The 27,813-nt window shown below is 40.0% G+C and overlaps 1 protein-coding gene across 3 annotated transcripts in view; it reads left to right on the top strand.

The window, feature by feature from the left end:
• UNC5D (unc-5 netrin receptor D) overlaps positions 1-24,132 on the top strand; it is a gene marked incomplete at both ends in the record, with an annotated part of 603,454 nt that extends 579,322 nt beyond the window's left edge. For all 3 annotated transcript variants that reach the window (XM_079726836.1, XM_079726834.1, XM_079726835.1), the window contains 2 exons: positions 10,895-11,073; positions 23,928-24,132. In XM_079726836.1, coding sequence (XP_079582962.1) covers positions 10,895-11,073; positions 23,928-24,132 — 384 coding nt within the window. The remainder of the gene's footprint in view (positions 1-10,894; positions 11,074-23,927) is intronic.
• Positions 24,133-27,813: the final 3,681 nt, after the last annotated feature.

Raw genomic sequence — 27,813 nt, 5'->3', positions numbered from 1 at the left:
CTAAGTTGTAGGCTACTGCATTTTAGAAGCTTTATTAACTTGTTTGATCCTGTAAGGATCATTTAATTAATTGCTTTAAGTGTCCCTGCTGAAATTTGGCCCAGTGCATCCCCATTTCTTTGTACAAAACTCTACTTCTTAGGCAAATTTCATTGGCCATCATTTTCTACATCAGAGGAAAATTAATAACTTTTGAAAGCCACTATGTTTCAGGTACCACTTCATGTGCTTTCACATATAACCATCACAGCTCTGTGGATTAGTATTATATCATCACAGTTTTACATGATGTAACAGTCTCAAGGAAGTCAACCTTCTTATCCAAGATCATAGAGCTAATAAGATGGGTAGTCAGAGTTCCCAGCTGAGATACTAAACTTTAAGACCAAAGTCTGGATTTCTATTCGATACCATTCCAGGAACCCAACCAAGGAGGTTTAATTTATTAATCCTAACTATGGGCCTTGTCCATAATATAAGCCCTCTCTTTGGGAGCTTAGGCACTAGTGACAAACATCACAGCATCAGCAATTTTGCCTTTGAGTCTAAAAGTAGATGAAAATTGGGACGCTCTTTCCTCAAGACTGCAGAAGGATGAGATATACCTGTTTGTGTGTTGGGCTAGAATAAGTGTTCATTCTATACATCTTCACAAATAGAATTGATTCCCTACATGTAGATCTGCCTGCAAAAGGATGTCTTGATTGAATGATCACTCAAGGCCCTTCCAACCCTGGGATTGTTTCATTCCTGAGAAAAGCATATATCTGGTGATAAAAACCATCTTCTTCTCCCTAAAACTGACTTGGTTTTTATGGTAGACGTTTCGAGAAAAATGAAGATACATAAAGTTCTGAGAAATTGGGAATGCCTGGAGAGAGGAGGCAGGATATATTCAAGACATGGGTCTATATCAGTCACTGAGTCAAGAATAATAGATCAGTTATTAAAGGTCATCATACTTCATGGCCACTACGCTGAAAGATTCTGCTTTAGGTGGTTTTAATAAGTTAGTAATAAGGTGTCATTGATTAATAATAATAAAGAACTAAAATTTTTGAAACTTTCAATAGATACCTTTGAAATATGTATTTTAGTATCTCACCCACCAAAATAAAAAAGAATCCTCACGTATCTGGGCTCAGAGCTCCCCCTTCCTACCTTACTTTAAAATGGATTGCCTTAGTCTCACTATATTTCAAGATTTTAGCAATGGAACCATGAGAGGTAAAATATGTATGTGTCTGTGTGTGTGTGTGTGTGTGTGTGTGTGTGTATACATATATATATATAAAATACAAAACATTGATTTTAAATTAATTAATGCAGTGAGCATCCTCAGTGAAGGCATTTGGTTCCTTATGTTCAGCTCCACATCCAGCATATTCCTTCATGCCTCTTAGCTAAATGGTTTTCCAAATAATCATTCATATCATTCTCAAATTTAAAAATTATTTCAGTGATCAAGGTAATATATCTTTTCTGTTCTTTAGAGTAGCCATTATTGTGTCAATCTTTGGAAGCAGGTTGGTTCTCCTTAAATTTAACCCAACTACATTACCTAATGATGATAGCCAATTGATACTCTGTAAAGCAACGGTATTGTGGACTAAAGCAAAGTAAGTTTGCTAATATTGAGCAGAAGGGAAGAATCCCCAAGTCATTTATTTCCTCCTTCCTTATTAATGTAATCATATTAAAGAATCTATCTTTTGGTAGAAACAACTTAAAATGGGAATCTTGCATGTTAAAATTTTCCATTCAAGAAGTTCTCTTATCTTTCTTCTAAAAGTGGTAGAAGTTGGGGGATGATGTGTCTGGTACAAAGTAGACAGAACACTTGGAATTCCTCACTGATTTACAGCTCCCACGTTAAGCAGGTAGCAGCTCCTTATCTCCTATGTTCAGAGCATGAAAATCTACTGTTCCTCTGCATATTTAATTTAAACAATCAGAAGATGTGATGCATCCACTGGATTCTTATTACTCAGTCTTTTAGAATGCATCATAAATGTTATATAAAGTGTCATCCTTACACATGGGAAATATTTAAATTTGGAAACTTTACAAGGGACATGGGGGCCCATATATTAAAGTGTAGTAAGTAGAAAAAATACGTATTTCTACAAGTCAGTCTCATGTAATACTTTATTTGCCTTTAAATCGTACCACTCTGTCCATTTTTTTCTGAAGACTTTGTGTATCAGGGTGCTCTTCTGCCAACAGGAAAGACAGAGCTTGGTCGAGTTGGTCAAATCATAGATGCCATGAGGGCATCTGTCTCTGTCTATTGCCATCTTTTCACATGGATACACTGTGTTTTCAGTTTCATTGGCAAGCCATCTTTTCACATGTTAACACCCTTTAGTGCCATTTTACAATGACAGTGACCATGTTATCCTGTACAGAATTCCTTTTATTCTCTCTCTCAATGGTTTTTTACTATTCTTTTTAAGGACATTACCCTGCCTTAAGTCAGGAAAATTTTTAAAGAAATGATTCCTACTTGATTTGTATTTTTAAAGGCTAGAAGAAATTTTACATACCATGATGAAAAATGATGTATCTTGTAACCTATTTTATGCAGTAAGAAGCCTGAGGTGGTTTATTTTATGAACAGCTTATATATCAGAAAAGCACTGGGCTCACTGGTTCAAGATGGTGGAATAGACGGACAGGCGCTCACTCCCTCTTGCTAAAGCACTGGATTCACAACTAACTGCTGAACAATCATCAACAGGAAGACACTGGAACTCACCAAAAAAGATACCTCACATCCAAAGACAAAGGAGAAGCTGCAGTGAGATGGTAGGAGGGGCGTAATCACAAAATCAAATCCCATAACCACTGAGTGGGTGACTCACAAACTGGAGAACAATTATACCACAGAAGTCCACCCACTGAAGTGAAGGTTCTGAGCCCCATGTGAGGTTTCCCAACCTGGGGGTCTGGTAACAGAAGGAGGAATTCCTAGAGAATCAGACTTGGAAGCCTAGAGGGATTTGATTGTAGGACTTCAACAGGACTGGGAGAAACAGAGACTCCACTCCTGGAGGGCACACACAAAGTAGTACGTGCATCAGGACCCAGGGGAAGGAGCAGTGACCCCATAGGACACTGAACCAGACCTACCTGCTACTGTTGGAGGACCTCCTGCAGAGGTGGGCGGTGGCTGTGGCTCACTGCGGGGACAAGGACACTGGCAGCAGAAGTTCTGGGAAGTACTCCTTGGCATGAGCCCTCCCAGAGCCTGCCATTAGCCCCACCAAAGAGCCTGTAGCCTCCAGTGCTGGGTTGCCTCAGGCCAAACAACCAACAGGGAGGGAACCCAGCCCCACCTAACAGCAGACAAATGGATTAAACTTTTACTGAGCTCTGGCCACCAGAATAACACCCAGCTCTACCCACCACCAGTCCCTCCCATCAGGAAGCTTGCACAAGCCTCTTAGATAGCCTCATCCACCAGAGGGCAGGCAGCAGAAGAAGAACTACAATCCTGCAGCCTGTGGAACGAAAACCACATTCACAGAAAGAGAGACAAAATGAAAAGACAGAGGACTATATACCAGATGAAGGAACAAGGTAAAACCCCAGAAAAACAAATGAAGTGGAGATAGGCAACCTTCCAGAATGAATTCAGAATAATGATAGCGAAGATGGTACAGGACCTCGGGAAAAGAATGGAGGTAAGGATCGAGAAGATGCAAGAAATGTTTAACAAATATCTAGAAGAATTAAAGAACAAACAGAGATGAACAATACAATAACTGAAATGAAAAATACACTAGAAGGAATCAATAGGAGAATAACTGAGGCAGAAGAACGGATAAGTGACCTGGAAGACAGAATGGTGGAATTCACTGCTGCAGAACAGAATAAAGAAAAAAGAATGAAAAGAAATGAAGAGAGCCTAAGAGACCTCTGAGACAACATTAAACATGCCAACATTCACATTATAGGGGTCCCAGAATGAGGAGAGAGAGAGGAAGGACCTGAGAAAATATTTGAAGAGATTATAGTCAAAAACTTCCCTAACATGGGAAAGGAAACAGCCACCCAAGTCCAGGAAGCACAGAGAGTCCCAGGCAGGATAAACCCAAGGAGAAACACACTGAGACACATAGTAATCAAACTGACAAAAGTTAAAAACAAACAAAAATTATTGAAACAAGGGGAAAATGACAACATACAAGGGAACTCCCATAAGGTTAACAGCTGATTTCTCAGCAGAAACTCTACAAGCCAGAAGGGAGCAGCACGATATATTTAAAGTGATGAAAGGGAAGAAACTACAACCAAGATTACTCTACCCAGAAAGGATTTCATTCAGATTCGACAGAGAAATCAAAAGCTTTACAGACAAGCAAAAGCTAACAGAATTCAGCACCACCAAACGAGCTCTACAACAAATGCTAAAGGAACGTCTCTAAGTGGGAAACACAAAAGAAAAGCACCTACAAAAACAAACACAAAACAATTCAGAATATGGTAATAGGAACATACATATTGATAATTACCTTAAATGTAAATGGATTAAATGCTCCAACCAAAGGACACAGGCTCACTGAACGGATACAAAAACAAGACCCATATATATGCTGGCTACAAGAGATCCACTTCAGGCCTAGGGACACATACAGACTGAAAGTGAGGGGATGGAAAAAAGATATTCCATGCAAATGGAAATCAAAAGAAAGCTGGAGTGGCAATACTCAGATAAAATAGACTTTAAAATAAAGAATGTTACAAGAGACAAGGAAGGAAACTACCTAATGATCAAGGGATCAATCCAAGAAGAAGATATAACAATTATAAATATATATGTACACAACATAGGAGCACGTCAATACACAAGGCAGCTGCTAACAGCTATAAAAGAGGAAATCGACAGTAACACAATAATAGTGGGGGACATTAAGACCTCATTTATCCCAACGGACAGATCATCCAGACAGAAAATTCATAAGGAACCACAAGCTTTAAATGACACAATAAACCAGATAGATTTAATTGATAGGACATTTATAGGACATTCCATCCAAAAACAGCAGATTACCCTTTCTTCTTAAGTGCACACAGAACATTCTCCAGGATAGATCACATTGTGGGTCACAAAGCAAGGCTCAGTAAATTTAAGAAAATTGAAATCATATCAAGCATCTTTTCTGACCACAACACTATGAGATTAGAAATCAATTACAGGGTAAAACTATAAAAAACACAAACACATGGAGGCGAAACAATACATTACTAAATAATCAAGAGATCACTGAAGAAATCAAAGAGGAAATAAAAAAACACCTACAGACAAATAACAATGAAAACACATTTTCGTTGGGATGCAGCAAAAGCAGTTCTAACAGGGAACTTTATAGCACTGCAGTCCTACCTCAAGAAACAAGAAAAATCTCAAACAATCTAACCTTACACCTAAAGGAACTAGAGAAGGAAGAACAAACAAAACGCAAAGTTAGTAGAAGGAAAGAAATCATAAAGATCAGAGCAGAAATAAATGAAATAGAAACAAAGAAAGCAATAGCAAAGGTCAATAAAACTAGAGGCTGGTTCTTTGAGAAGATAAACAAAATTGGCAAACCGTTAGCCAAACTCATCAAGAAAAAGAGGAAGAGGACTCAAATCAATAAAATTAGAAATGAAAAAGGAGAAGTTACAACAGACATTTCAGAAACACAAAGCATCATAAGACACTACTGTAAGCAACTCTATGCCAATAAAATGGACAACCTGGAAGAAATGGACAAATTCTTAGAAAGGTATAACCTTCCAAGGCTGAAACAGGAAGAAAGAGAAAATAAAAACAGATCAATCACAAGCACTGAAATTGAACTGTGATTAAAAATCTTCCAACAAACAAAAGTCCAGGACCAGATGGCTTCACAGGTGAATTCTATCAAACACTTAGAGAGGAGCTAACACCCATCCTTCTCAAACTCTTCCAAAAAACTGCAGAGGAAGGAACACTCCCAAACTCATTCTATGATGCCACCATAACCCAGATACCAAAACAAGACAGAGATACTACAATAAAAGAAAATTACAGGCCAATATCACTGATGTGTATAGATTCAAAAATCCTCAACAAAATACTAGCAAACAGAATCCAATCACACATTAAAAGGATCATATATCACGATCAAGTGGGATTTACCCCAGGGATGCAAAGATTCTTCAATATACACAAATCAATCAATGTGATACACCATATTAACAAACTGAAGAATAAAAACCATATGATCATCTCAATAGATGCAGAAAAAGCTTTTGAAAAAATTCAGCACCCATTTATGATAAAAACGTTCCAGAAAGTGGGCACAGAGGGAACCTACCTCAACATAATAGAGGCCATATACAACAAACCCACAGCAAACATCATTCTCAATGGTGAAAACCTGAAAGCATTTCCTTTAAGATCAGGAATAAGACAAGGATGTCCACTCTCACCACTACTATTCAACGTGGCTTTTGAGGTCCTAGCCATGGCAATCAGAGACAAAAAAGACATAAAAGGAATCCAAATCAGTAAAGAAGAAATAAAACGGTCACTGTTTGCAGATGACATGATACTATACATAGAGAATCCTAAATATGCCACCAGAAAACTAGCTAATCAATGAATTTGGTAACATTGCAGGATACAACATTAATGCACAGATATCTCTTGCATTTCTATACACTAATAACAAAAGATCAGAAAGAGAAATTAAGGAAACGATCCCATTCACCATTGCAACAAAAAGAATAAAATACCTAGGAATAAACCTACCTAAGGAGACAAAAGACCTGTACTGAGAAAACTATAAGACACTGATGAAAGAAATCAAAGATGACACAAACAGATGGAGAGATATACCATGTTCTTGGATTGGAAGAATCAATATTGTGAAATGACTATACTCCCAAAAGCAATCTACAGATTCAATGCAATCCCTATCAAATTACCAGTGGCATTTTTTACAGAACTAGAACAAAAAATCTTAAAATTTGCACGGAGACACAAAAGATCCCGAAGAGCCAAAGCAGTCTTGAGGGAAATAAATGGAGCTGGAGGAATCAGACTCCCTGACTTCAGATTATGCTACAAAGCTACAGTAATCAAGACAATATGGTACTAGCACAAAAACAGAAACATAGATCAATGGAACAGGATAGAAAGCCCAGAGAGAAACCCATGCACCTATGGTCAACTAATCTATGACAAAGGAGGCAAGGATATACAATGGAGAAAAGACAGTCTCTTCAATAAGTGGTGCTGGGAAAACTGGACAGCTATATGTAAAAGAAAGAAATTAGAACACTCTCTAACACCATACACAAAAATAAACTCAAAATGGATTAAAAACCTATATGTAAGACCAGACACTATAAAACTCTTAAGAGGAAAACATAGGAAGAACACTCTTTGACATAAATCACAGCAAGATCTTTTTGACCCACCTCCTAGAGTAATGAAAATAAAAACAAAAATAACCAAATGGGACCTAATGAAGCTTAAAAGCTTTTTCACAGCCAAGGAAACTATAAACAAAATGAAAAGACAACCCTCAGAATGGGAGAAAATATTTGCAAATGAATGAAAGGATTAATCTCCAAAATATATAAACAGCTCATGCAGCTCAATATTAAAAAAACAAACAACCCAATCCAAAAATGGGCAGAAGACCGAAATAGACATTTCTCCAAAGAAGACATACAGATGGCCAAGAAGCACATGAAAAGCTGCTCAACATCACTAATTATTACAGAAATGCAAATCAAAACTACAATAAGGTATCACCTCACACCAGTTAGAATGGGCATCATCAGAAAATCTACAAACAACAAATGCTGGAGACGGTGTGGAGAAAAGGGAACCCTCTTGCACTGTTGGTGGGAATGTAAATTGATACAGCCACTATGGAGAACAGTATGGAGGTTCCTTAACAAACTAAAAATAGAAGTGCCATATGACCCAGCAATCCCACTACTGGGCATATACCCAGAGGAAACCATAGTTCAAAAAGACACATGCATGCCAATGTTCATTGCAGCACTATTTACAATAGCCAGGACATGGAAGCAACCTAAATGCCCATCGACAGACGAATGGATAAAGAAGATGTGGTACAAATATACAATGGAATATTACGCAGCCATAAAAAGGAACAAAATTGAGTTATTTGTAGTGAGGTGGATGGACCTAGAGACTATCATACAGTGTGAATTAAGTCAGAAAGAGAAAACCAAATACTGTATGCTAACACATATGTGGAATCTAGAAAAATGGTACAGGTGGCTTGCAAGGTATAAACAGACACAGATGTAGAGAACATATGGACACCAAGGGGGGTAAAGTGGGGGGGATGAATTGGGAGACTGGGATTGACATATATACACTAATATGTATAAAATAGATAATAAGAACTTGCTGTATAAAATAATATAAAATAAAGGCAAAAAAAAGAAAGGAATTGACTACTCTGCCAAAAATAACCACTTACCTAGTCAATTTCTGTTCACTCAATAGCTACCCATCCTTCAAGGTCAACTCAAATGCCTCCTCCATGAAGCTCTACTACTATTAATTCTTGAAATACAATGCTAACATCACTCAGAGAGCATTTTTCTGAACCACCCTGCTCTGTGGATTTTTGGTACTTGTCTTGATGCAGGGTGATGTAGTGAACTGAGTCCTGGTAAAGGTATTAGGGTATCGGAATTCTAGCTTTAGCTATGGCACCAATTACCTGGGTAACTTCTACCAAAGTTTATAACCCCTGTGGAGTCTATAAAAAATGTCAAAGACTGATTAGGAAATTGAGGCTGAGGGAAGTCCTGTAGCATCCAAGGTCACTGAGCTATGAAATGTGAACTTATACTCCAAAGCAAGATATTTCTGACTCTGAAAACCACACTTTTTCTGTTAGTTCATCCTAACCTCCAAAACTGGAAGAATTTTGATGAGCGTTGTTCTATAATAGTCCAGGGAATAGAACTAAAACCAGTAAGTAGAATCTGTTTAATCTGATAATATGTACTTTGAAGTTCCAAGAGTAAGATATAATGTGCAGCATTTCTCAAAAAGTATTTGACCATATGACTGCTCTTTCTTGGAACATCTTCTGAGATACCCTATGGGAATACTGGGTTAAGGCATTGCGTTTCCAAAACATCCCCCCATATGTAACTGTGTTAAATGGTTACAGAAAGACAAAACACATTATCATTCATTAATAAGATCTTTGCTTGAACTAGTTTCCTCAATTAACAGATTTTTGAAGATGTAAGACACACCAAGTCTGAAGGCTTATAGCTCCATGAGCCTGGACACTAGCCAAGAAGGGCTTGCATGGCTGTGGTGTCCACAGAAGGAGATGTGTCAAGGTCAGAAAAACATCAGGGGAAGCTCACAGGGATAGTTCAGGAAGGGCTTGTGTTGACTTAAAGGACAGCCCAAGTCAACAAGTTCCTAATGCAAAGGATAGTTTCTTGGGGTTTAAACAGTGCTAACTTGTCCCTTAACCCGACCTCAGATTTGTGTTTTAATTTCCCTTTGTGTTAGTTTTCTTCCCTTGCATAACAAATTACCACAAATCTATCAGAAAAAAACAACACCCGCTTATTGTCCCACATTTTTTGAGGACAGAAGTCTAGGCATGGCCTAACTGGGTTCTCTGATCAGGATCTCACAAGGCTGAGGTCAAGGTGGTGGTGGCAGCAGTACATTCTCATCTGGAGCTCAGAGGTTTGTCCCCAAATTTATTAGGGTTGTTGACAAATTCAGGTCCTTGTGGCTGTAGGGCTGAAGTCCCCAATTTCTTGCTGGCTGTTGGACAGGGCTCACTCTCAGCTCCTAGGGGACACCCTCAGTTCCTAGCTTCACCCCCTCCCCCCACCAACCATAAGCAGTTCACAGCGTGGCTATTTGCTTTCTTCCAGGCCAGCAGGAGAGATACCTCCAGATAGGAGCTGCATCTTCTCTCTTTTAAGAGCCACTTGATTAAGTCAGGTCCACCCCGGAAAAATCTCTCTTCGTCCATGCATAGTCAACTGATTAGGGACTTGCAGAATCCCTTTTGCCTTGTATCCCATCATAATCACAGGAGTGATTCAGCTACCTTTCAAGCCTTAAAATTCTGTTAGTCCATATAAACTTTCAGCAGCTATTCTGATATGATGGATGGATGTGTGATTTCACATTGGATATGAGGATCTAATTGTTATGATGTATAACGAATCCTCACTGGACAGCTCTTAAGTCAGAAGAGTGGGCAGCACTCCGCCGGCTAGTCCAGGTCTCATCGCTGACTCGTGGCTGCCTCCCCTTTTACAAAAGCAATTTAAGTCTGAAACAAAACCAAAATATTTACTATAGAATCACACTTGAGGCCTGGGAGAAACACAAACTTGAAAATGATCAACATACAATCAGGTCCCCTTTGTAGCTTTCCTGACACGTGGCTTCCCAGCCAGCTCCTTTGATCAGCGCATTCTTCTCTGATCAGCTCTGACTCTCAGAAGGTCTCCTTAAAGTGAACTGAAATCTGTCATCTGGTAGCTTCTTCCTCCTGATTCTAGATTTTTTTTTTTGAGAATTAAAAAAAATCTAATTCTGCTCTCACCTGACACCTCCTTGGATGTAGGAAGCTGAAGATTGTGACTCCCCTGAGTGGAAGAGGCTTTTGTAAAGCCCCAGTACACGGTTTCCTAGGCTACTAGAGACATTATTTACTATTTTAGAAGACAGGGGAACTTGTCAGTGTATTTTATAGACTCCATCACAACAGGCAAGCATTTTTTGCATGTGTGTTAACACAACTTTTCTTAAAAAAATAAAAGTGTTGACCCGTAAGGCTTCTACTTAGATCTGATCCTGCTTTCCTTATTTTGTTTATAGAATGAAAGAGAGACCATCACTTTCTTTGCACAAGAGGACAGCACTTTCCCTGCACAGACTGGCCCCAAAGCCTTCAAAATTCCCTACTCCATCAGACAGCGGATTTGTGCTACATTTGACACCCCCAATGCCAAAGGCAAGGACTGGCAGATGTTAGCACAGAAAAACAGCATCAACAGGTAATTGGGGGCAACTTCAAAAAGAGCATTTTACTAAAAGAGCTTGAAAAACAAAATGGGGCGGGTGTATCCACGTGGTTTCCAGGCCCTGATATCTGTATGGATTTCTCTGGCTGTATTTCGTTTGAAATCTGGACAAGGAAGCGGGAAAAGAACAAAAATATGACACAGTGTGTGGCCCTTTCTGCCATCCCACTCTGCCTTTGGGGACGTTACGGAAAAGTCCCACTTTAGTCCTGGTCCCATCTCCAGGTTTGCTATTTGGGCCACCATAATGGAGGTTTAGACTTTGTCGTCTTGGTGCTGGTGAGGGATCCCAGAGTCTTGAGACGGTGATGGAGAAACAACGAAGCAAGTGTCTCACACCTCCTCCCTCCCATCGGGTAACCTTAAGTGTTATTTAACCCTTAATAAGGATAGGCTCAGCCTGAAGAAGCGGGTGCGTGAATATAAAAAAGGAAGTCTGAGATGATACCTCTCAGGTCTAAAGGCAGAGGGCATTAAACAAGCAGAAGCAAAAGTCCGCTGCTTAAACTGACACTATTCATTACTGGGCTACTGTTGTGGTTGAGTTGAAAGAATAGAGAGATTCATAGTGGGCGCTGGTACTTTGATGAGAAAAAGCAGGGGTGATGCTCTTCAGAGCGGCACTGATGGGGAGGCCAGTTAGGGCTCAGCTTGAGGGACGACTGGTGTGGAAAAGGCATCGACGCATAGGATCTCCTGTCTCACTAACCCACCCCGCAAACCCCAGAACGAAAAGAGAACAAGTTTTCCCAGCACCCTTTTCCTTCCCTTCCCTTTGGTATTTTTTTTTTTCTTTTGAGACAAAGCCTTATTTTTCTTACTGTTTGGCTTACTCTGTCACTTCCATTTTTTTTGTTCTTTGTTTTCACAGACATCCTACCTGACTCTTTCTTCTCTGAAAGGAAGGTAGATGTCTGCCAAGAAAGGAGAGAGGGCTGCTCCCTGTTTCAAAAGGGATCCAGAAGCCAAAAACAAAGGGCCCAACTAGAAAGCAGTGAGACTCAGAGAGGAAAATCAAGACAGAAGGCATGGCTGTAAGAGAAAATGGCATTTACAGACAGGCAGGCCCCAAAAGAACACAGTCTTGAAAAAGGCAGATAGTGAGAATGAGAGAATACAAAAATGTCTGAGTGTAGAGGGGAAAAAAAATTAGGTTGAATTTTTCCCAGCAACTTGGATAAAGGATGAGATGGGTCATGTATAACCTAGGCACACCATGACGATGTCAGGTTCACTTTCTGATCAACCTGGGGACAAGAATGAAAAACTAAGCCAGAGGAAAGAATTTGGGCTAAAGAAAGAAAAATGAACGTTGGACAGGGACTCAGAAGCTCTGTTCTGGTTCTACAGCTAATACCAGTCTGCCCAAACACATCACTTACCATCCCTATGTTACTTTTTCTACAGATGCAATTTACAGAATTCAAACTACATTAACTCTCTAATCCATTCTGGCAATAAGAGTTTATGATTTTTTTTTTTTTTTTGCGGTACGCGGGCCTCTCACTGTTGTGGCCTCTCCCGTTGCGGAGCACAGGCTCCGGACGCACAGGCTCAGCGGCCATGGCTCACGGGCCCAGCCGCTCCGTGGCATGTGGGATCTTCCCGGACCAGGGCACGAACCCGTGTCCCCTGCATCGGCAGGCGGACTCTCAACCACTGCGCCACCAGGGAAGCCCAGAGTTTATGATTTTTTTTTTTTTTTTTTTTTTTTTTTTTTTTTTTTTTTTTGTGGTACGCGGGCCTCTCACTGTTGTGGCCTCTCCCGTTGCGGAGCACAGGCTCCGGATGCGCAGGCTCAGCAGCCATGGCCCACAGGCCCAGCCGCTCCGCGGCATATGGGATCCTCCCAGACCGGGGCACGAACCCGTATCCCCTGCATCGGCAGGCGGACTCTCAACCACTGCGCCACCAGGGAGGCCCCAGAGTTTATGATTTTTAATTCACCACTTGCAGGAAAATAATTGCCACAAAATATCTACCTACTCATGGATGCTGGCATTAATTTGCTAAAGAAGCATGTGCGTGTTCCTGCCTCGTTCATTTTATTCTCCACGGTAAACATACGAGAACTACACAGGCTGCCTCCAAAGCCATCAGTTTCTGACCTTGCACAGTAGGGAAAACACATTTCCAACTGGGAGACTAAGGTTAGCATCCTTTTGTGTCTGGGCTCTAATGAGCAGTAAACAGCTACACAGGAGCACGCTTGTCCCCTCCAATGTCGGGGTCAAAAAAGGCAACCATTTGATGTGCCTGTTTGTTTTTGCTTGCTTTCGTTTCTCCCTAAGACCCGTCTCTCCAGGAAAGCCTAAATGTCCTTAGTATACAAAATTCAAACAACCTACTTTATGGAAAGTTTCTAACATGGTTCTAAGAAAATGTCCATTTTAAATAAATGTTAGTCAGTCCCTTTGAAATGTTCACAATTAATAGCAAGTTAGAATAGCATGAATGCACGGAATCTTTGTATTTAAATAAGGTTTCATCTTTAAACCTTATTTAGCTACCATATTCAGCTTCAGTGAATGGCATTTCCTTCCTCTTTATTCTCTAGCTTAACTCTCCAATAGTCATCGAACCAGAGACAGTAAATAGTTTAGGCCATATATGATCTGTTGCAACTACTCAGCAATTATTCAACTCTGCTTATGCAGTGTGAGAGCAGCCACAGGAAATATCTAAACAAACAGGCGGGGCTGTGTCCCAATAAACATTATTAACAAAAGGAGGCAATGTATTTGGCCTACAGTACATAGTCTGCTGACCCTTCATTTAAATGAGTCTGCTCTCATTTAATAAAACTTTCATAGGACCTGTTGCTGCAGTCAGAGTTACACCTGAGGCTAAGCTAAGGCACAGGATAAGGCCCCTTTCTGCAAGCTGCTGTTGTTCCGGCCGAGATGGCCACGAAGATATTCAGAGAACCCAAAAGAGAAAGAGGATGGAAAATCACCTCGCACCATGTTAGCTAATCCTCATTCTCATGTTGCAGAAATTGTCAAGTTCATTAAACGTTTTCACTACTGTAGCAGAAATGTATCTTCTCCTACATGGGAAGAAACATATGGGACAGAGATGAAGGAGATTTTCAGATGTGATTTGTCACAACTTCTTATTGTGTAATCCCAAATCACTGGTCTTGCTCTCTTAGGGCTACAAATAATATAGTACTTATTATACTACATAATCATCAGTCACTAATGTGATCATTAATGTGTGTTAAAACACAGAAATCTGACGTTGTCAATATGCTGGTATTATTGGGTAAGAAAGCTGTTGGATACCTTGAGATTTCATCAACCCTGGGATCACGAGAGAAAGATGATCACAAAGCACAGAGTCGGTCTTCTGTTAGGGAATTCACCTACCTTGATCTTGTGACAGCACCTTTACCTGACTCTCCCCTTCCCTTCAATTTCCAAAAGTGAAAAGCTAGTAAAGCAACAGCCCTCAAACCATGAAGGAAGCACTTTCAAAGGGAGTAGAAGGAAACATTCACTGTTACTGTGTTGCCAGTGAAAATGTTCTCCTCCTTTCGGTAAATGCAAATGTCACTGATGATAATTTGCCTTTTTGCCTGACAAGTTTCTACTTAGATCTGAATAGGAGAGAAGATACATGAACTAGGAAGTTACAGGCTTAGAATGTGAGACATGTCAGTGGGTGCACTTAAGGCAGCAACGCAGGTGGCTTTGCAACTTGCTTGGCATATGGATTATGATAAATAAGCCACAAAGCCTAGCAAAGAATGTCATAGTTAACAGTTGCAATTACAGTTTCTGTGGGCAAACTGACGATTACTCAGAGTCCATACTTGCTGCATCTTAGAGCTGAGATTGCACATCTATTCTACAAATCCAGCTGCAATAACCCTCCTCTCCAATGCTCTTGGTCACAGGTGATTGGTAGGTAGGTGGGACTAATAAAGAGTTGATCACATAGGAGTAGATGGTGGGGAGCTTTGCTGAGAACTAAGCAAATTAAATAGTATCAGAAACTAACTGCTTCAGCTAGAAGTAATCTTCCATATCTAAACTTCCATAGCACTTTGTATTTTTATGATACTTTTTAATTTTTTAATTACAGTTAGACATACCTAGATAGTACTGTCTAGTTCGGGGAAATTCAAGAAATGTGTCTTGAATGAATGACATGAACTTTTTCTTTGGATAGTATACTTGACCTTAAAAACTTGCCTCCTAATAGAATTGAATAAGTGTCAAAGGATTTTTGAAAGTTGGTCTCAAAAGAGAGGTTACGTGGCTGACACTGTGGAGGATTCCTGTCTTTCAGTACCTGAAATTCTACTGTTGGATCATTCTTCTTTAAGGCCTCATGATTTTCGTATTCCAGAAACCCTTGTGAAAACATAGCCAGCTTGACCAAGTTGCCATGGGAACAGATGCTGGATAAAGTGCATGAGATACAAGAGGATGAGGAGAAGGGAAGTGACCAAAATGGAAGAAAGGATTCCAAGATGGAAAGTAGATGAACCACACCTTATTAATAGCTTCTCATAATAGTACACTTGTTTGAAACTGCGTAAGCACTGCCAGAGAAACATATTTATTATTGGTCAGCTGGGTAAAATAGTTCAAATGTATTTTGGATGTTAATGTTTTGGGGTGATGCTATAGAAATCAGGAGCAAATGAAATTTCTCAAACTTCATGGCTGATCAGCCGTGCTACAGTAACTTGTTTTTCCACCAAATCTTTTAACAGGACCTCTAATGAGAAGCAGAATCTTCTCACGTTGGGGTCAAATCCTTTTATTCCCTCTGTCCGCCCTCTTAATTGGATACACTACACAGGAACAGTGAAATGGCCGGAGGGCAGTGGGAAAGGCCAGAGGAAGGTTGCAAGACAGTTTATTCATCTGTCTCCAAGTAACTCTTGAGAATTCACTAAAAGTGGAAGTCCCGGGGCCAGCTTTCTTTTGGGGTGAAGGAAGGAGGAGGAAAAAAGAGAGAGGAAGTGATTACAAAATATATACAGAATGCCTGCTTCACAGGCAGACCGCTGAGGGTGGTCACTCAGGGACCCGTGAGACTAGATATTTTCACTCTTGTGTTTTGGGATTTGCTAGGATTACACCAAATGAAGCTCTCTGGGCTCTGCAGCCTAGAGGCTAGAAAACACATCCTAACCTTTAAATAATAAAAATGGATGTGAGGCTGCCATTTCCAAAAAAACAATAGTCATGACTCTTGTAAGGAGAATTAATGCACAGGAAGATAGCATTCATTACACAGATCCTTGGAGGCAAAATACGGTAAAGCTCAAATCAGATTTTCTGGTTCTGGCCCCATGGACTTGTGCGGAGTCTGGATTTGAAGAGCCCTCAGTGTGAAGCCAGAGGGACCCAACACAGCCAAGTGGTGGGCGTTCAGGCTTCATTCCACTTAAGTTAGGGACTCATGAAACTGCCTACTAATATGAATCTGAAAACAGCCTAGGGCCAGTTTAGCCATGAACAAACTGTATATGGTTTGTAAGTGGCAGGTGTTTCGCCTAAAGGCAATAAGGGAGAGAAGCTGTTTCTGTCCCTCCAAGAGAACCAAAGTCACGCTCCCACTCTAAGCTGAAGGGGTGGTGACAAGGGGCAAGTTCATTGGTCTTTGAAGGACTACGTTTCCCTCCTTTAAGCTAATGTAGTTTTCAGAAACGATGGACGTGCCGAAGCCCCTTTATAGCCGAAATAATCCCCTTCATGGGTCTGTCTCAAAGAGACCTGGAAAAGCTGACAAAGTCACAATCCCTGGATGTGATGTTTTCATAATTTGAGAAAATGAAATTATGGGAAGGATTTTGCCTAATTCATTAGAGAGTCCTTTACTAAAGTGCTTAACTATTTCTTTGCGATTATTTGTGAGGTTTTATTGAAACACATTGAGTATTTTGCAAAAGGAAAAGTATCAATATTTCTCCCTTTCCCCCTTCAGGATTAGCACTCTGGCCTTTTCTCTTGGAACAAATAGTGGTCATTCTCCTTTACCCTCAGGATTCTTGAAAATGTCTCAGCGTTATTGAAGAGGAACATTAAATGAGACGTATTTGTCTATGCTATATCCCAATTCAAAGAAAAGTTGACATTTGATTTTGCAGTTTTCATGGCCAAATATGAGAAATTGTCAGAGCCTTATCAGGAATGAAACTGGAGAATTGAAAACAAGAGTCTACAACTGGTTTTATTCCTGCGTGGAAACTCACAGGGGGTCCTGAGGGCTCCAGGGCTAACATACATTTTCCAAAGAAGGAAGAATCCTTGCTAGTCCCTTTCAGGAGCCAGATAATGAAATAGGCAAAAGGAAGAACTATGAGGGGAATTTTATTGCCAAATTAATTGGTCCAGAAGAATTAATGTACCACCTTTAGGGCATGGCAGAGTGGAACTCAGCATGTTTTCAATTGCCTGTATCTTTTCCTTTTGGGTTTCCCATACCAGCTTCCTTTCATTTGAAGGCACAGGGGAGCAATAGGCAGAGGTGACATAATGGCAAGCATCTTTTGCTTATTCTTTTTTTTTTTTTTTTTTTGTGGTACGTGGGCCTCTCACTGCCGTGGCCTCTCCCGTTGCAGAGCACAGGCTCCGGACACGCAGGCTCAGCGGCCATGGCTCACGGGCCCAGCCGCTCCGCGGCATGTGGGATCCTCCCGGACCGGGGCAGGAACCCGTGTCCCCTGCATCAGCAGGCGGACTCCCAACCGCTGCGCCACCAGGGAAGCCCTGCTTATTCTTTAGGAAATGAAACAGACTTGCTTTATCCTGAAAGCTGCTCTCTGCTGTTTGTTGAGTAGCCAGTGAGGATGAAAGTTGGGGATGAAAGCTTGAGGAATGGACCAAATGCTTATGCTGTGGTCCAGTTACCGCTGTCCGGTATAATGGCTTTTCTCTTCTATTTGCACTTAAAGAACCATAGGAAGCGTTGGTTTTGGTCACATAAGAGGCTTTCATGACATGAGACAATTACGATGATAGCGGGGATATTAATATTTTTTTTCATTATGACTATGTTTCAGTTCCCTATTTGGTACTATACAGTAGGACTATGCACCGTTCTTGTAATGATGTCTCCCAATTTATTATAGGCAGCTTAACTTAGTTTTCCCTTTCTATGCTGCCAACCTACCAGGAAGATATTTTTCAAATATGCTTTTTTAAAAAAAAAAAAAAGTTGACTTACATATAAATGGCAACAGCTTATAGAATATAAACATATTACTGCCTTAATGTTACAGGTGCAAGTGCTCCCTTGTACTTGGAAGTGCTGGGTGACAGCCTAAATTCTGAGTGAATGTATGGCATGTACCTGGGATGAGGCGTCTTCTTGTGCTAAGGATGTTAGGCTGCAGTGCAGATGTGGTCCCCTGCTAGGTTTTATTACAGAGGAAATTCATTCTCACCATTAGTTACAAAGAAGAGCTTACAGCTTTCAAAGAGGCATGTCAGCCCCCTGGTAGCATGGCTCTGAGTAACTAAGATAAAAGCTTTGTTATCTGGAATTCAGAATGAAAGGGAGTCCCTTATAGGCCACACATAGCCAGATAGAACTAAGATCCTAAGCAGGCAGACTCCAGCTTTAAGCGCACAGGTGCACGTGCCCTTGGTAGCTCTTTCTGCGTGCATGTCCCCAGGGCTCAGACAGAGTCTCAGACCTGTGCCCCGTCCTGTTACTGTTATCTAATCTTTTTGTTAACTGACTGAGGATTTAGATGTTCCTATTCCCTAAGACATTTGTATTTGAATACTACTTTCAAGTACTAAAGAAAGGGTGGTATCTTTCAATTCACACTGGACACCTAGACACTTTTCCTTTCCATAAAATGAGCCCTGCATTGCAACAGTATATAAAGACTTATATGGTAGAATTTTATCATGGGCCTCAATTCTCTCTTCCTCTTTGTACCCAAAAAAGAAAACAGATGGCAAAATAACTATTTCCAGAAATTCTCGAAATAACCTAACTTTCGTTATTAGTTTAATGCGGTCATTCATTTGAAGATGTATTTTGAAAACAGAGATTCTATATAAAAATTTGGTGGTTGACCCATATACACCATTATAAGTTGGCCTCTGTCTAGCTAGTGAAATTGCTAAAGATTCATGTTCCCAATTCTGCCCTGGCTTCCACATAAAGAATGGAATTTTAATTGGGCTGGGGGACAGGGCAGATAAGGAAGTCTCAGAAAGAAGAAATTAATCATAGTAATAAAACAACTCCTCAGGGGCTCAGGTGAATAGAAAGCATGTAGGCTCAACAAAACGAAATTAAACTTAATTAACTATTACTACTCAATGAATTTACATGGATAAATCTATTCAGCTGTCTTAGCATGTGGTTTTTTTAGTTTATCTGGACTTTTTCAGTGAGAGTTCCAAAGAAAAAGATGGGGTCACTGAGTCTACAGGACTTAGGACAAATAAACTGAAGACATAGGATGATTCTAAAGTAAATTCTTAAAATTTAGAGAGTAAATAATCTTATGTACACAGTATGCAGCATCTTTATGAACCACAAAAAAATAAATCTTATTTTTCAGAATTACCTCAGTCGATCAGAATTTGAAAAGGCTATGACAAAAGATTCAGTGCATAAAGAAGTAACAATATGAAGCATCGAAGGCAAGCATAATAAACATTTACTTCTTTAAACATTTTTCAAAGAGAAATGAAAAAATTGTTTGCTTTTTGAGCCATCCACCCGAATTTCAAGATGACTGCTTTTGCCAAATGTTCTTTATTCATTTCAAAAAAAACAATCAAAGACTCAGGAAATCAACTATTGCTATGAATTCTATTTTCTAGTATTAACAATGTTCCCTGAATTGTGTGTGCATTTACCTGCTGGTGTCCAAATGCACCAGCATTATTATGAAGAGAAATGGGTCACACAGATTGGCATCAAAATAATTTCAAAAGGGAGGTATGGAGATAACCAAATGGATATAGGGTATACCAGTTTTCAAAAAAATCATAATGCATTTGCACACATGTAAGCAGTAAAATAATCCAACTATGTTTGAGAAATAGCCTATAGCATTAGCACTTTAGTGTCTTTTGTCTATTAATTCTTCTAGTGTAGACAAGTAAGTGTAGTTTAATAGGATGTCTGTTTATCACAAAGCTGACTGAATCATTTTTAATAAGGCTGATACGCTCCTACGTGTATTTACTAAAATTAAGTGGAATTTGAGATTTGTGTGTGTTGCCGAGTGTACTTGTATAAATTCAGAGCATCAACCTGGAACATGCTTTGGGGAGCACATTTCACTTGCTACAGTATGTTCAGAGATCCATGCCAAGGGAGAGTTCTATTTCTGCCTCTTTGATCATTTAGCTTCCTGTAGCCCTGGGTGCCTAGTCTACAAATCAGGGCATTTGCAGGACTTCTCAGAACCAAGTGGCTGGCAAGAGTCATCCTCCAGCTCTGATCTTCTTCCTCTAGGCAGGTGCACTTAAAACACCTTCACACTGCAACTGGATTCATGAATATTTTGAATAGCATGTTGGGACAAGGATTCATCACAACCTCCATAACATAGTCTGTATGCCTCTGCTAAAGTTTTGCTTTTGCGTTTTCATGCCCAGATCTTCTTCTCATGTCCTGAAATGTCAAAGCTCCCCAAATGTTACCAAGGATAAAGGTCTCAGAGTGCTTGGGGCAGGACATGTAGCTTGAGGACCCAGCAACTTTCACCCTCTAGGTGCTTATTTTCAGATGCAGCACAAAATGAAAGTTCAATCTCATCTTCTCTGAAATTGCTACTATGTCTGGAAATCTAGTTTGGGTTATAAGACAACATGGAACATGGTCAGCACCATGACCTAGGTGCTAAATCTGGCCCAACACCTGCTTTTCTATAGCCCCAGAGCTAGAGTGGTTTCAGGAGGATAAACAAAACAAGAGTGATAGATACGGTGTGACATGTGAAAAGTGTATGACATTCAAATTTCAGTGTCTCTAAATAAAGTTTTATTGGAACACAGACATGCACATTCACTTAGGTATTGTTTATGGCCATTTCACACTACCATGGCGAAGTTGAGTAGCTGCTACAGAGACCAGATGTGGCCCCTACGGTCAAAATTACTTGCTGTCTGGGCCTTTAAAGAAATAGTTTGTCAACCCCTGGTATAGAATAAAGGGTAGCTTTGGGGTTAATAGGACCACAAGGATCCAGTCACTGCAACAGACACTAGTCCACTGTGGTTCAGTAGGAAATACAAAATATAAACCTTCAATACTATGAGAAATCTGTGCTTCTTTTTGTTGTGCTAGCCAGCATTATTTTTCTTTTGAAATGACAATGGAGAGCATAAAGAATTATTTCCCCACTCCAGGAAACAATGTGTGTCAATGGTCATTATTCTCATAAATTACATGGAAAGACATTATCACACAGCCCACCCAGAATCCACTCACACAGTCTCTCAGTTTTTGCCTCTTTCTCAGCTATTCCTCCAGTTTGTATTTTGCCTGCACATTGGTTGGGGTGTACCCATCTGTTTATAGACCTGGAGATACAGACACTTCTCCCACAAACAGCTCCCTACAGCTAAAAGGAAGTGGCAGTATTCAAAACAACATGTTGAATAAAAGGAACTAGGATCCCTTCAACTACAGAAGCAACATTTGCTTTGCCATTTCTATTAGTGTAGAAATAACTATATTTGATTCGAAGGCCAGCTATGGAGAGGGTGGCGATGGGGAGAAGGAAGATAAAAGGAAAAGAAACTGGAGAGAACAGTTTTAAGCTGGCCTTCTCCCGCTCTCAATTAAAGATTCAGATGTAGTGGAAAGCATATATCGTACCCTGATATTTGTGCTATTTGGCAACCAACTAGCTTTAAGTAGTGTCATAAGACCTTTGAATAAAATAGCACTTTATTCACTCAGAATTACTATGTGTGTATGTTGCTTGTAAATGATAACGTGCCCTCAAAAGCTTGTCTTGTCTTCCACTTGCTCTTAGCATATAATCACAAAGCAGACTCATGTAGCCGAGTCTGGTGACAGAAAGTTGTACCATCCTCAAAATAGGCAATTCTTGGTTGACTCTGGAAAATCTTTTCAACTCATCAGAATTTTACCAGAGGTGACATTTCTATCCCTGCTGCAAAAGCACCTGTGAAAAACTGTGACCTTTTAATCCTTTGTGTTGTCTCAGTCTTCATCAGAGCAAAGTTATTGTCCAAGAGGTTATCATTTGTTTTCACTGAAGATCCCATATCATCTGAAACAAGTTCCTAGCAATCAACTGCTCAGTTGATGGATATGGAATAAATACCTGTCGTAGTATTATAAGTGCTGTTGTAGAATCAGAAAATGATTAGCTATAACCCTTCTCTTTCAGGTGTCTGCAATCACACTGAGAAGGCAGAGGTCACACACATGGAATATATAAGCATTTTACTCACATGAAAATTTAAGCAGAAGCGTAAAAAGAGTTGAGAAAAGAAATAATTACTTTGAGAGGACATGAGAATTATCTACAATCCAGGCATTGTAGGAGTATAGGATCTTGATAAACAGAGGGGAAAGAGGGAAAGTGGGTATTTCCTGGTGAACAGAATACACTGGATGAAAGCAAGAACAAAGTATTACCTAAATCAGTGTTAATGGCTCAAAGGGGAAAAGAATATTGAGGGAAAATATATATATATATTACCAGAGCTAGTTTGCAGCCAGACCAAGGCAGGCACTGAAAACAAGTGGAGTAGATACATGATGATTTATGAAATAGAATGCAAGGTATATTAGAGAGTTTGGAGAAATAAAGAGCTATAAGTCTTCTGCTGGAATTTAGTCGTAAAATGATAGAGCACAAATTAAATACCAATAGTATGAATGGAGAGGAAGAGTGAAGCTGATGAGTTTGTCAAAAAGAAACAAAGAGAAGACTCAGAAATAAATGTCCTAGTGTGAGAGATTAGAAGGATGGTTGTAATTACTGGGATATTTGTTATAGTTAGAATGGGGGCCAATGGAGGCCTGGAGAGTATATCGATTCCTGATGCACCGAGTCTGAGGAAGTGGAAAGCTATATCTAACTGGAGCAGTCCCAAGGTCATTCAAAGATCTATGACTAGCTCATTATTAACCTATAAGACATGGGGGCTTCCCTGGTGGCGCAGTGGTTGAGAGTCCGCCTGCCGATGCAGCGGACATGGGTTCGTGCCCCGGTCCGGGAGGATCCCACATGCCACGGAGCGGCTGGGCCCGTGAGCGATGGCCGCTGAGCCTGCGCATCCGGAGCTTGTGCTCCGCAACGGGAGAGGCCACAGCAGTGAGAGGCCCGCGTACCGCAAAAAAAAAAAAAAAAAAAAAAAAACAGGAGATGCCGACTTAGACACTGTCCACTTGGAGCTGATAACTACTCCATTTAGTATACAAGCCCAAGAAGACACAGATAAAAATTTTGACAGCCCTTAGGTTTACCATGAGAGACATAAAGAGGAGTCAGATATTTTGGAAAAAAAAAAAAGGAATGAGTTATATCATCACATAAGCTAATGAAGGAGAGCTTTTCAAGAGGGTGTTCAAGAGAGAAACACACGTACATGTATACACACATAACTCAAGGAAAGTGAGGACTAAAAAAAGACATGGAGGATTGAGAAGGTCATTGGTAACTCTCCAAAGTACAGTTTCAGTTTAGTGTTGGGATACAAACTGGACTGTCCCCGGACCTGCCTTAGTGGAGCTCTTTATTCCTATTTTAATAATATCTGTTCCGATTCATTTTTAATTCCCTTCTAGTGATTTGTATTTGTTCCTTTATTTCTATTTTTGTCATTTTGTTTATTTAACTCTCTGTCCAGGAATTTATCTTATTTTGCTACACAAAGTAGCCCGTCTGCTGTCATTTTGAACCTGTGGGAAGCTCGTCATCAGCATGATGGTGACCTTGACTCCCTGGCCTGTGCCCTTGAAGAGATTGGGAGGACACACACGAAACTCTCGAACATTAAGGAATCCCAGCTCGATGAAGCCGACTTCAGCTACAGCAGGCAAAATGGACTCTAGTCCACTTCCTCTGATGGCCAACTTCGGGACATTTGCTTTACAGGGGAAAGAAAGAGGCGGCTTTCTGCCCAGTGGCATTTGGGGAATTCAGCCTTCATTTACAATCAGTGAGCATCCCTGATTGAAGAAACTGCATTTTATATAGGTAAAATATGTTAATAGGGAAAAGTACAAGCTCTCTTAAATATATGTGTCTCCTCTGAAGCCACACTCCGGTTCACAGTTGAGGAACTTCTCAGATTGGGAGTGGCAAGGATAAAAGCGAGGGCGTATCTAGATAAAAGTAACTGTGGGAAAAGATGAGCTACAGCAAAGCTGGGAAGGCAGAGATTGAATAAGTGCATGTTTTGCAACAGATTTTTAATGACGTGCCCCAAAGTACCAGCTGATTCTGGCACCAGATTGTCTGAGTTTTCTACCAACTGGCATCCGGGATGCCGGCAATCATTGTCAACTGGCTTTTAGAAGTGAAACACGGTTGCCAGCCCATCTGTAGGACTTCAACCACGTCAAGGAGGGCATTTAGAATTTCGAATCTGAGTACACCACACCAGCACCAATTCCCTATCTATCCTAGCCACTTAATGGAAACAAGATCAAGAGGCAGAGAGATCACAAGCTAGCTCTAGCAGCGTACTTACCCCTCCTTCATTTTCTCCAAGGACCAAATATCCACATTCTTTCTTCCCCTTCCTTACGCATTACACTAGGGGGAAGGTTTCAAGGAGCATAGACTTTTCAATACGGAAATTTATTTTTTTCTAACTCAAAGCAGGACCATCTCTATTCCCAGCTAAGCCACTCAAATTGCAAAAGCTATCAGAACACAGCTTATCATACAGATTTAGAGACAAGGGAGGTCAAATCAGGTCCAAGGAAACATGAACTGCAGATGCCATAGGCCTCAAATAAGCTGTTATTCTAGGATGCAGGTGTTGATTCAGTTCCCCAGTGCAGTTGTTATGAAGGGGTTAGGGGGTTTACTGTCCTTCACAATCCAGTTCTTGAATTTTCTAGCCTTTTGGTACTATGTTCTCACAAAATCTCTCCGTGGGGCTATAGGTCATCCTCGTTTTGCCTCTTGGGAAATTAGCAGATGGTCTTTGCTCTAAATGATATCCGAGTACATAGACCTGAGGAATACCTCTACCACAATGTCTCAGAAACCATATGCATTGTTCAAGGAGCCTTCAAGCTCTGATAATTCAACCTCACCAAGTGTGCTTTCTTTCCAGGACCACTAATATATTGTTTTACATTTTAAATGAGAGGCAGTGATACTGTGGAGAATTGAAATCTGCAGATAATACATGACCCCCATCTCAACACTTCACTCCATCTTTTATCCTATTTAATCATTTTTGACAAGATGTCCTGGTAGACTACAGATGAACAGATTTGCTCCTGATTATCTTTTGGTGGATGTTTTAATTAGCTGTCCAGAATCAGGACAACCAAAGTCAAGGACCTAGATTAACCACAAGGTTGATTAGCTACTTAGAGCTTGGCCCCATTAGAATAAAAATAGTCAGGGAATGGGGGAGGTAGGGAGTACTTGGCAGTAGGGATGTGATCAACTTTTTAAACAATGTTTTTGTAGATCCCACGTTTAAAAAAATGTTGTGAATCTCCACCTAAGTGAAAAAGACTTAAAATAGGTTGAATTTATGATATCCTGGGTAAGGCATTGAAAAAGTAACTCTTGAACGTGTTGGCCATTCTCTCTAATGAATGTGTGGTATATAAGGTCCCCTGTAATTGATGGAAGGCTTTGCTACATGAAATTCAAAAAGCATCTTGCTTTTCTCAGGAACCAAAGGCATATTATACAGAACAAACAAGTCCTCTTAGAACTGTTGAGCATATTTTCAAAATACCATAACTAGATCAGGAAAATACCGTTTTTGCTAGTATACTCAACTTGTTTATTCCCTCTAGGGAGCAAAAGACAGAAAGCATCAAAGTGTTAATCATCTAACATAATGATGGGATATAATTTCTGAGATAGAAGTGGAAGTAGATGGTCATCCACCCAAAATAAACCAGAGCGTTGATTGGCATGGGTGGTATGCAGAAAGAATCTGCATTAAACTGTTGAATAGAAACGTATAGAAAGTACAGTGTAGAGCATATGTTGTTGTCCATCTTGGAGGATTTTTGTTTTAAACATCCTATCCTTTTTTCCTCTTCCCTTCTAATTGGCCTTATAATTGTTTTTATCTATTCTGTGAATCCACGCAGATCTTTTTTAGATTTTTGATATATTTTTTATATTTTAAAACAGATGAAAAATGTTTGTTTCCCCTAGAATCTATCTAGATTATTTTAAGATAAGAATTTATTATCAATCCCTGACTGTCTAGAATTTCCTCCCATGTGTTTATTCTTTTCTTTTTTTTTTGCCTGGGTTTTATAAATAAATGCACTTGATCACCATATCACTTTGAGTGATAAAGGAAGCATAGGAACATGATTCATCTCGGATTTCAGCCCAAGGTTCAAATCCATCTTTCAGTCCATTTTGTTTCCTCTTTACATTTCTCCTACTTATTTCTGCTAGGACCCTACGTAGGATTTCTATAGGTTTTCTACAGTTTGAGATTCTATGGCTATTGCATGTCAGGATTGTGCAGTATTTTACAAAAGAATTCCAAAGAGAACCCATGTTTTTGAGATTTACAGACCAAGATATGTGTGTGTGTGTGTGTGTGTGTGTGTGTGTGTGTGTGTGTGTGTGTGTGTGTGTGTGTGTGTGTGTGTGTGTGTGGCGCAGGGAGTATGAAACTGCAGATCAGATAGACTTAGCTGGCACTTGAACTTGTGGTTACTCACTGTAACTTAAACCCTGGTTCAATTTTAATATTTTCACATCACAACACAAATGCCTCTCTTGAAAGAGATTTACTTACTCAACAGCCTAAGCGCTTACTTTCGAAGTCTTATTGTCCTAGTGCAAATGAAAAAAGAAATTAAAGGTGGTCTTTCATACTTGGTAGGTTACTTAAAATTTTTACAGAATAGCCCACTTAATGCCAAATCTTTCAATCCTCAGAAGCGTTTAAGTCTAATAGTCCTGCTTTAAACATGACTTAAAAGGATGCCACCAAAATGGTGCACTTCCCAGCTTAACCAGACTGCAGTCTCATAAAGTTAATTTATAGTTTTTACAATGTCGCTTGTGCAGTCCTCCTAGTTTACATTAAAAATCCTTTAAGCCAAAAGGAAGCTCACTCTATGGATTTAAAGGCAAACTTCCCTTACCAGTGCAGGAAGTCTCATAAAATTCAGATGTACTCCCACAAAAATTTTAAGGGCCTTTTTGTAAGAGATGAATAGGAATTGACACAGTTCTCCTTAAGGAGGGGAACTTCTCTCTTTTTTTTTGTTATTTTTATCTCTTTTTTTTTTGTTATTTTTATCTTCAGCTGCAGGTGTTCTCCTTTGCCACACCCCTTGTCATTTTCCTTTCAGTTGACTTTGAGAGAGGATATGAAATCCAATCACTAAAACAGGGTTCTCTTTGGATTAAAAGTTCTGGATTTATTGCAGCTGTTTCCCTTGATAGAAATTCTCAACATCTGGATTGATAAGCAAGGGTAGAATATTTAAAAGATAGTTGGTTGAAGATGGTATTCTCCACTTGCCAAACGTCTGGCCAATCTACCTGTGAATTTCAAAGCA

Source organism: Hyperoodon ampullatus, assembly GCF_949752795.1.
Source record: "Hyperoodon ampullatus genome assembly, chromosome: 20".
NCBI lineage: Eukaryota > Metazoa > Chordata > Mammalia > Artiodactyla > Ziphiidae > Hyperoodon > Hyperoodon ampullatus.
This window is presented reverse-complemented; position numbering and strand designations above follow the sequence as displayed.